This window comes from Lycorma delicatula, chromosome 5 (assembly GCF_047948215.1).
Source record: "Lycorma delicatula isolate Av1 chromosome 5, ASM4794821v1, whole genome shotgun sequence".
In the NCBI taxonomy this organism is placed as follows: domain Eukaryota; kingdom Metazoa; phylum Arthropoda; class Insecta; order Hemiptera; family Fulgoridae; genus Lycorma; species Lycorma delicatula.
The window spans coordinates 60,292,462-60,304,337 of record NC_134459.1 but is presented as its reverse complement, the minus strand read 5'-3'; the positions used below and the strand labels follow the sequence as shown (position 1 = coordinate 60,304,337).

Sequence of the window (11,876 nt, the reverse complement as noted above, 5' to 3'; positions counted from 1 at the left end):
TTTATTAAGTAAATTAGTGTGTTATATATAAATATATATATATACACACATGTATGTGCACATTCTGTAAGTAAAAACAAAGAAAAATGTTTACATAAACATGGGTTTGGAATTCATTTTTTGAATTGCTTGGAAACAAGCCATGCTGAAATTCTTGGTACTTTTTAAAAGTCAAAGGCATAATTTTGTAGCCTAAAACATACACGTTTCAGTACTTCATACTAAGTAGGATTAGTTAGGATGATGGAAATTATAAATCATAAAAAACTTATTTCTAAAACAAAATTTATTTAATATTAAATTTGAAAAAATATATTCTAATTTACTTTCAATATAATTTAAAATAAAAAAGCTCAGTAACTATTTGAATTTTAATAGCTATTATAAAATAAAACAAAACAGTTCAACAAAAAGTATGATATTAATACCTCACAAATCACAAAATTCAGTCTTGAAATTTTATTTTCAAAAATAAGGCATCAATATAATAAAAATAAAGCATATTTATTATTAATTTTTATTTAATAAATTTTAAAAAGAGTTTTGACTTAAGGCACTATAAATAAAAAATATACATACATTTCCAAATTTGAATTATACAGTAATAACTTATAAATATACAATTCTTTAACAAAGACAATAAAACCTCACTTATTTTAAGTAAATCACCTGAAAACTAGGCATAAAGAAGCTCCAACATAAACATTCAACTTTTCTGTTTTTAAAACAATCATTACTTAAAGATGCAAATAAAGTGGACAAATAGTCATATACTTGTATCTTTGCTGAAGATTAAAATCATAGTTTTCTAATATATTCAATATTATTTATTTTTGCTTAACTATATTTTTATTTAACCTCAAGGGATTTCTTTATCCAAAATTTGTCAGATCCTTTTTCTATAGGTAAAGTGGAATAACACATGTTTTAATAAATTTATTTACTTAAATAAAGAATGGTGTAGTACACACAAAAATTGTGCAACATACAAAATATTATTGGAAATTGAAATGCACAAAGGAAAAGCCACCTCCAATGATTATTGCCTTTATATTGGTGCAGGTAACATGCCAAGACCTTGACAGCTGATCCAGTTTCCATCTTTAAGCTGAATGACCAAATAGATATCACTAAAGAAATTTTATCTTAAAAAATTACAATTACCAATATAACAAAGACTACTAAATATTTGTTTCTATAACTGTGATCATTCACTTTACATGAAGGTAAATATTGTTAAAAAATTTTGTTTCTCTTATGCAGTCTGCAATGGTATTTAATTCTTGCATACTGTGTACTGGCTATTTACAATCTTGTATGAATTCTACCTTCTTTTATTGTTTGTTTTATTTTAATATGAAACAAAACAGAATGAATTTTGTTTTGCTTTCAATTTTTTTTTTTAATGAAAGATGTATTTCATAATATAAAAAAAATTACATAATGCATAAAATTTGGTAACATTCAACTTAACATTTAACTCTATAAAATAAATTATGCTACTGTCATGAAAAAGTTTTAAAATATAATTTTGTTTTGGTACTGCCTTCATTCTTCTTTCAAAATAGAAGAAAGTAGATGTGGAGTTGTTTCATTCATGGACCTCACAATTCTAAATTTTAGTTGCAGGAGAAACTAAAATGTGTTAACACATTACCAACCTATGTGTTGGTATTGGTAACCCACTTTTGTAGCTGGATCAGTGAAGAAAGGTAAATGATTTATGATTTTATGAATGTACCCAAATTATTCCAAGTTCAATAAACTAGCCATTATTTTATTTCTATTGTGAATCACTCTGTGAAGGGTTTCCCAATCTCACCTTTTCACTACAAAGTACCTAACATGTATAAATATTATTGTATTTCAATCACACACCAGAAAATAGCAACCATCCTTAATATTCCACAGAGAAAGTTATAATTAATGATAACCTACATAGCTATACAATATGGCTATCCCTATGCTGTAACCTTGTACGATATTTAAGCTCTTTATATTGTCCAAACACAGACAAATGAATGCATGGGGAGACTGAATATGAGATGAATATCAAAGAGATTTCAAAAATCTACACTTGAAAACAAATGTTACTTCAATTTTAATTAGAGTTACATAGTTAAAATAATTTTTAGCTAATGTGCAAAATTTTAGTCAAGTTGAAGACTAGTTTAAATTGCCCAAAGATTCTATCAGTTGCTATACAAAACCTATGCAACCACGAAGAGAGATGCCCTCAGTGACAAAAAATATAAGCAATTTTTTAAAATGATTTTCTGAACCTTAAGAATTATTATTTAAAAATCTATTTTGACAACAATTTTTTTCTTCTTACTGGCAATTAAAGAGAAGCAATTAACCCCTGTGAAAAATCACGTTTGTATAAGGTAAAACTCTTTTCTTATAGAAAAAAAATAATTTTTATAAATAGAAATATAAGACTCCTTTTATAAGTGGTATAACTTAATATGTATGTATCAGCTTGTATTATAACAAGGATGTGCTTTAAACATATTGTGACCTTAATATCTTTTGACCTAATTCCTAGTAAGCCACCGGGTTGGTCTAGTGGTGAACGCGTCTTCCTAAATCAGTCTCAATTAACCACACATCTCAGGTATGGTCGAACTGAGAATGTACAAGACTACACCTCATTCACACTCATACATATCATCCTCATTCATCCTCTGAAGTATTATCTAAACGGTAGTTACCAGAGGCTAAACAGGAAAAAGAAAGAAAGAAGACCTAATTCCTAGTAGTACGGGTTGTGAAATTATGATCAAACTAAATACAGCTGTTACCGATGCGTAACACCTTGTATAATTTTAGTATTTTTCATTTTCATCAATTTTATATTTTCTATAAAAATACTGTACCCAAACCTAATTAGTTTGGTTTAAAAATAATGAATTCACAGAGACTGTTAATACAAGAAAACTGGAAAAGTATCCTTAAAGGAATCAAAAATACTTGCTAAAGAGCTTCAAGGGACATAAAACTATAAAATGAATTAATACAACTGAAGAGATCCTCATTTTAAAATGGAATAAATCTAAATTATTGGAGCCATTATCACAAATTAAAAGATGGTAGAAACAAAATTTAAATTGTCCTGCATCAGAAACAAAAATCTTTTTAAAAATTACAATACCAACATGATGGAATGGATGAGTGACTTACAGAATACAGTGCTATTAGATTTTATTCATTCAAATAAATGAATTGCTTCATGTACTATGTACATTTTACATGTACTTTGTTCATTTACTATGTAGAACTACATCAATAACATAACTTGTACTGAGAATTACAGAAGTACTCAAATGTTAAATAATTTCTACATTAGTATGAGTCTTTCTTACTAGATTTGAATCCAAGGGTATTTTATGGAATGAAGGAAATGACAGAAGAGGATGAAGAAACCAGGACATAAGTCAAAACCATTAACGTTTTAAGTTGTTTTATTGTTTTAAGTTCGTTGCAATCCTTAGAAAGGCACAGTTTAAATTTTATTAACACTGAAAGTGATCTGGTAACAAAATTCTAAGTCTATTTGTGTTAATGGTTTTTTTCGTTTTTAAAATAAAAATGTTCTGCTACTTTAAAGTACCAGCATCAATTTATATGAAAACATAATAATGTAGTACACTGCTAATATAGATATTTTACTATTTAATGGATTAAATTAAATATGACCAGAAGCTATTTATTACACTTATTAATATTATATTTTAGTCACATAGTTTTCTTTACAAATATTTATTTACACCCATTAAATTGCCATTTTTACTGCTAACAACTTAATACTCATGGGTTAACTAAAATTATCAACCCTTTCTTGCTACTTTATACAACTGATTATACAATTATCTTATAATTACTCTTTTAGTAAATAACAATAAAGATAATCTTAAGTTTGATGAAATGTAACTATACAACTATAAAAAAAAAAAATAGAAAAACCAATACCAATATTGTATTTAAAAAAAAATAAAACTATACCAATTAGTTTTATACTAATTAATATAACTATAAAAAAAGTAAAAAGGCTATTTACATACCACATAACTATATAAGTGTAAAAATAAAAGTGCATTTGTACTCTGCATTGTGACATATAAAAACATAAATGTCTGTAAGTATATAAAAACCAGTTACTTCATTTCAACTGTGAATAACCACTATTAACATTTATAGATAAAAAAATGACTGAAAATTGTTTATAATTAATATAGTTTAATTTGAAATATTTTGTGCTGCAACTGGAAATGCACTGGCAAATAATTATGTAAAAAAAAGCATAAAATGTTACATGGGGGATACTCCCACATACAAATATGACTCGGAAATAATAAGTAAACATGTTATTATAAACACCATAAAACTTCAGAAATTGAACTTTCAAAAATTTTCATTGATTAACAACACTATTTGTCAAAGAATATTCTTATAATATTATTCTACATTTTTCTATTTTTCTATTCAGAAAGTTCTACATTTTTATCTAAATAAAAAAATATGTAAAATAGAATTCAAAATAACAACAGCTTTTTTTAGATGCCAATGGTGTAATTTAAAAACATTAAAAAAAATTTAAATACAATTATTATGAACTATTTTAAGAAAAGTATTTTATGAAAAACTTTATAGATCATGAGGAATAAGATTTAACATTTTACAGAGAAATGAAACTGTTGCTAAATAAACTTCAGAAGTGGAAAAAACACATTTCAAAAAAGATTTCTCTGTTTTTCATGTGGATGATGAAGTGAAATCAGTCCCCAGAAAAAGTTAAAAATGAAAACAAGAAACTTGTAACAGACATAAAAAAGTTATATGATATAAAATCACTGATTGTTCTTCTATCAGTGATGGATAATAAGGGGAAAATCCTTCAAAAAAGGATTAATTAACAGTTATGGTTTTCAGTAAAAAATTAATTTTTTCTTCTTGAGAATAAAACATTTTCATAAATTCAAATGCATCTCTATGTCAACAAATGTTAGTAGGGATTAGCACACTGGAATTTGGTAAAAGTCTAGTCCTAGGAATTAAAGTATAATTGCTTGGGATTCTAATAACAGAATGTTTTGAAATTAGAATTCTCTGGAATATAAAGATATTAAGGGATTTATAAAAATTCTGGTTTGATATCTACAATAATCAAAATGTTTCTTCAATGAGATACTGAAGAAAAATGTATTTCTGCACCGAAATGTTTGGAAAACAACATAAAATTGGCATCATTACGAACAGTAGAAAAAAGTAAAATTATTATTCACTATCGACAGTGTTCATTTTTACAACAACCAATATTTAAGAAAAAAACCATTAGTTTTTACTACATTATTTTTTTAATTTCAAGATGATAATGTGTAATATGTGTAAATACTTAATTCCACAAAAATCAGTTGGAGAAAATTTTACACATTCAATAAACTCATACAATTCAAAATGTAAAATTTAAATCTATTTCTTAGGATTTTTAATTATTGAGATTTCCCTGTATTGTAGTTAAAACAGGGAGTTAATACGTTAAAGTTAATAATAAATATGATCCACAAGTATGTGTGAAATAACAAACATAATTGATTCTAAAAATACCATTTTCTAATTAATATATCTAACATTAATTTGATAACAACATATACGAGGCATATTCATAAAGTAAGGGCTGTCTACTTATATATCAATATCAGCAGGTGTGAACACAGTTTCACGCATACAGGGCCATCTACCGGCGATTTACGAAGCTACTGCAGTTGTTGTTTTGATTAAGTAGTTGTTTGCCTGCTGATGAACAGCATGAATTGTTTCTCCTGCCAGTTGTGAAGTGCGCACTGTGATTCAATTTTTGTGTGCAAAAGATCTTCAGCTGCTGAACTTCACTGGGAGTTGTGCCTATGTATGGACCTTCAGTAATGAGTGAAAGAAATGTTAGATAATGGTACTGAGACTTTAAAAATGGCCACACAAATGTGCATGCTGAAGAGCGGAGTGTCAGGTCCAGTATTCAGACTGACGAAATCGTTGAACAAGTAAATCGAAAACTGCAATGTGATCAGCGATTGACGATTAGTGCTCTGGCTGATGAATTTCTGCATGTTGGTCCACATCTATTTACACAATTGTCATAGAAAATCTTGGACATCACAAATTGTGTGCAAGGTGGTACCGAAAATGCTCACTCATCAACACAAAGAGCAAAGAATGTGCAGTGGATGAACGTTTTTGGACCGCTATCAACAAGATGGAGATGATTTGTTTTCCCACATTGTTACAAGCGACGAGATGTATATATCCTACACCAACACAGAATCAAAACAACAATCATGCAGTGATGCCATTCAAGTTCCCCAAAACCAAAAATGTTTAAGCAATCTCTGTACTAGTCAAAAAATGTTGCCTACTGTTTTTTGGGACGAAAAATGCATCATTTTGGTTAATTTCATGGAACATGGATCAACAATTACAGCTGACGTATACTGCAAAACACTCACCATAATGAGATGTGTGATCCAAAATTGACGATGCAGGGAAACTGTCATCCGGCGGCATAATCCTCCTTCATAATAATGTGCATCCCTACACCGCTGTCTTAATCAAGAAGAAGATTCAAGATTTTCATTGGTAACTTTTTAACCAACCTCCATATAGTCTTGACCTTGCATCTAATGACTACTTCCTCTTTTTGCATTTGAAAATGACGAGGAACTCAAGACTGCCGTTGTCAACTGGTTCAATTCCCAGGCAGCAAACTTCTATGCAGGGGAGTTAAAAAAGCTGGTGCAGCGTTAAAAAAATGCTTAGAACTGAATGGTGATTACATGGAAAAGAGAAGTAGATATGAAGTAAACTAAAACTGTAAGTAAAAACCTTTTCTCACGCGTTAATTTTTTTTAATGACCACACAAATGTGCGGTCATTTATGGGCCCTTACTTTATGAATATGCATTGTAAATATATAACTATAAAATTATGCTACTCAAGAAACAACTATATATAAATAAACTCTGATAAATCTCCTAACAAATATACAGACTACACAATATGCTTCAACATACTGCATTGTATCACATTATTAGTTACCTCTTTTTCTAATACTTAAACTATATTTTATTAAATAAAGTGACAAGGTGTAACATGACAAATTACTAAAATGATTTTTTTTATAACTCAAAATGTGTGAATGCAAAAAAAGTGTGGTTCAATATTTTAAGGTGCATACATGAAAAAATTTATAAAAGATAATATACTTTCAAAAAGATGCTGAAAGAATGTAATTTTATATAATCTAATACAATACTCACACACTTTTTTTAGGTCTATTGAAATAGCATGATAAAAATGGAGATCATAGTTGCATTAAATGAATTTTGCTTGTAAAATAAAATATACTTTATAAAATTAAATCTGCTTCAAAAAGAAAAATAATACTCAATTCTTTAAATTTCTATTATTGAAATTTTCCAACTAAACACCATTACATTTGACTTTTTAGTTTATTTTTAAATCAAATTTTTTAATAGAATATTAAAAACATGAATTTGGCTATAAAATGAGACCTTTACATAAAGAAAAATTTATTCACAAAAAATAAGAAATCTGTCTTGTTAAAAACAAAAGGGGTGAAGAGAAAATAACATAAAACTTACTAAGTGAGGGGCCGGTGTTGACTGCAAAATGGAAAGAATTATTATATTTTTATCTCAAGTTTTTCAAGTAAAACATTCAAGTTTTGGATTAAAATACTTTAAATATCAGAATGATATTATCCAACTTATAATTACATTGCAAACATTTAACATTAAGTAAAGATGACAATAAAAAAACGAAAGGAAATTTTCTAATTTTATGTCTATGTAATTTTCAAAATTGGAACATTAAAAATTAATCAGGCCTATTTTTTAAGCCAGCAAAAAAATTTTAAAAAGTTCACTTCACTACTTCAACAAAAGTTTTCTCAGACACAAGATGAACAATGAAAAGACTGAAAAGTTCAGGTAAATTACAAACGAAAAGTATACTACATTAATACCAATTTTGGTGTGTAGAGAAAGATAGTGGATACAAAGGAGCTCAATTTTGAACTTAATCTTAGAAGGCAGACAAAAAAAAACCAAGGATACTTAGCATATCTTGGGAAGACATACTTGAATGTATTAATATTTTTTGAAAAATACAGTAATTTTTATGCAGTGTTTAATTAAAATAAATTGCTAAAAATAATTCTGTAAATGAGTATTAAATTCTTTTCAACATAAAAAATTAAAAATATTTATATATCTCAAATATGCAGATATCAGGCATGAATATAAAACTTTAGTTAATAACAAATAAATAATATTAAAAATATAAGCGACTGACACATGCACACCCATAAAAATCTTGTAAAATATTTAACAAAATTTAATATTATTACACTACAAGCTACTTCCATATCTTATCTAAATTATAAATATCCATGCCTGTACACATATATGTTACTTAACTTATTTTGTAACAATGTACTGTAAACTGTAATGATAATAATGTTATTGCAATCAGCAGCAAAGCTGTGAAGTAGCAGTTTAATTTATGTATATGAAAATCCAAAATACATTTAAATAAATTATGTCACACAGGTACATCTCCATGAATTGTCTGTATCTACCATTTCTAATTTAGTCAGAAATGAATTTATCCATTATAAGACAATCATTCAAATGAAAAGTTGAGTTAAAATGTACCATTTTTGTTCAGGTTTTTAACTACAAAGTTTTCTGTTAGGGCAATTCTTTTGGGAGAGTAGCAATGATAGCTAATTTTGTTTCTCTCATATTTTCAACATTATGATTTATATTTTTAAAAATTAAATAAACCTTAATTTTCATCCAGGTATTTGTTTTTTTCATATCAAGTTGAATAAAGTGCCAACATATGAAGATGATCCAATAAGAAAATAGTCCATATTGTGCACTAGTTATAATGCAGTGTACGTGTTGCTTTGCTGGTTATTCCTTCTTCCAAATTTACAGTAGGTACATTCTCCTAACCTGTTTTCTTACAGTCCTGAAAGTCATTACAGCTTAACACCTCCTTTTGTGGACATTATATATCATTAAAATGAGCTTTACTACACAAAATCCAGCAAACTATGAAATATAGAGTGAATTCCGCACTGCAGGATTGATTTATGTGGGATATAGCTTAAACTAAGTATGTTTTTTATGTATTTTTGATTAATTTCCAAAACTTTTATGGTACTTTTTTAAACTCAAAATAATAATATTCATTAACATTCTGAAAGTTAAGAGAATTCTACAAAATCTATTATCCAATTTTATAAATGACAAGAAGTTAACATAAATTGCACAAAAAAAAATATTTTTGAAAAGTTATCTCCTACAGTGTATTCACCTAAATATTACAAAAGCATTATAAAGGGGATCATTATACTACTACACAGTGAAATCATTATAGACAACAGAACTCTGACATGCATATGAGTACATAAGTCTGCATTCATTAAAATTGAATTCACTAAACACTCTTAGTAATACTATTTTTAAAACAAAAATTTGTTGAGAACATGGTGTAGTTCTACTTCTTTACTAGAGAAAGAGAAGTTTGAACATAACTATTTGTATTAAATATCAACCCTGCTGCTGACTGTAATAACATGAAAACTAATACATCTATAGCTACACAGTACCACAAGATATATTTTTTTGCATGAACATTTACAAATATAATTAAAAAATCTAACGACTTAAAACCTTTAAAGCTTGTATAAGTATTATACATACAACAAAGAAACATAAAGGAATATTAGTAATGATAAAAATACTATATATGTATCATTTTTAACATTTTATCCACCTGGTCCAAAAAAAATAAGGCCTGCTTTCTTCAACAGAATAATCAATCAACGATACTGTTTCACCATTTCTAGTAGGTGCAGAATTTTTCTGGCTATTAATGTAATCTTCTACAATCATTGCAAACAACTCATCTGAAACAAAGATTCATTTTTATTCTAATAATTATTACTAATATGATTTTTATGTAGTTGTCATGATACTTATGAAACTGAAGAGACACAAAATGATACTCTTAAAGTTGAAGTTTCAACTTTAAACATAACGGATGGTAACATGTTATGTCAAAATCATTAAGATTTGAATATGAAACCACTTTGATAAAGATATGGAATAGTGTGCTGCAACCTGCATGCTTAATTAACACGACTTCCAAGCAATGTACAATGCAACAGTTATTTTTTGATAAAAGTGCAGTTGATTAATTTATTGCAGTTCACAAGCCAGGAAAGTGGTTTTCTAGACTAAGAAGAATTCTCATTTTAAGCGTGAGTCAGAAGGAATCTACCAGATGTCATGATTTGGGCTGAGATTGTATTGCAATACTTATTCAGACCATATTTTAAAAAATAATATGTAAATGGTGATTAATATCTCAACTTCAAGAGAAAATTTTCATTCAGTGTATTTGGGTACAGTAAGACAGGGCTACAGTTCATTTTGCTCTTCGAGTACAAGATCACCTAAATGAATAATTTTCCAGCCTCTGGATCGGGTGAGGTTTACAAGCATCATCAGTCCCATTGTAATGGCCACCACAAAGCCTGACAACTTATTGTGGGGAATAATTAAGGTCTATGTATCTCAACATTGATGCAGAACAAATGAAGAATTGTTTATGTGTGGAAGAAGCTTTTTGAATTACAACTACAAAGATGCTTTGCAACATGTCAAGGAGATTCATAGCTCTGTGCATTTAACACAGTGGTGTAAACCATTCACTGAAATTCGCTGGAAAAGTAATTTGTTAAGTACAAAGATATATAGATGTTCAAAATATGTATTAAGTCCAAAACATAAATTTTTCTAGTGGTAGAAAGACTTCTTGAACACACTGTAATAGGATTCAAGCAGAATTCAGATTATGGAGAAAAGAAACTCCTGCTACAAAATAGTGCCACAAACAGAACATTAAAAGAGAACAGGTGAGAAACACAAATAAAAGAGGTGATATTAAACATATGTGGAGAAAATAATTCAGGAATAAAATTGAGATGGCATGGATAAACTAAAAGAATATCTGGTAAGAATACTAACAGTAAAAAAAAAAATTAAAGATGACCTAGATATTGCCTAAGGAGTATGTTGAAAGAGAGAATTGTGGGTATGAAGTGAAAGGATATTAACTGGCAATAGGTAAACAGCTGAAATGGTTGGATAATAGGAGAAGGTGGGAATGCTAATTGTGAATCAGATCTGGTATTAGGTGTCATGGTATGGGGATATGAATGTATGTATGTTCAGTGTGATTTCTTCCTGTTTAAAAACCAGAATAAGAAACTGATGAGCAAAATCATGCTCTTTCAAAAATGAAACTTCAAAAAATAAACTGACTAACTACTAGCTAATATATCTAGGTTCATAAAATATAATTTAATTTTATGGATTTCCAATTCTATTTACATTACACAATTTAAAATGAGGAATAATGTAAATAAAAAATGAGAAATAAATTAACATTTTAAAACCATTAGAATATTATCTGACAAAAATTACTTTCATCAAAAGTCTTTTATACTTTTTTCTCTCTTGAAAATATTTTCCATAATTTACACAATATTCTGTAATAAAATTGCATTTTTATTTAACATTAAGTTTTGAAATAAATGATCGCTAAATGAATACAGCTATGTTTTCAAAAGCTTTATGAAGCTACCAAACTGCTCCTGTATAAATGATGATGTATCAGGACCATAACACAACTACTTTTATGGTCTACTTATCTACACTTATGGAGAACGTGCAACATAATATATACATTATGTTGGACAGAAAGGCAGTGATGTAGCTAAG

General features: G+C 27.9%; 1 protein-coding gene across 1 annotated transcript in view; it reads right to left on the bottom strand.

The window, feature by feature from the left end:
• Nucleotides 1-444: 444 nt before the first annotated feature.
• LOC142325003 (ras-related protein Rab-24-like) overlaps nucleotides 445-11,876 on the bottom strand; it is a 75,837-nt gene continuing 64,405 nt past the window's right edge. The window contains exon 6 of the mRNA XM_075366239.1: nucleotides 445-9,997. Coding sequence (XP_075222354.1) covers nucleotides 9,849-9,997 — 149 coding nt within the window. The 3' untranslated portion in view covers nucleotides 445-9,848. The remainder of the gene's footprint in view (nucleotides 9,998-11,876) is intronic.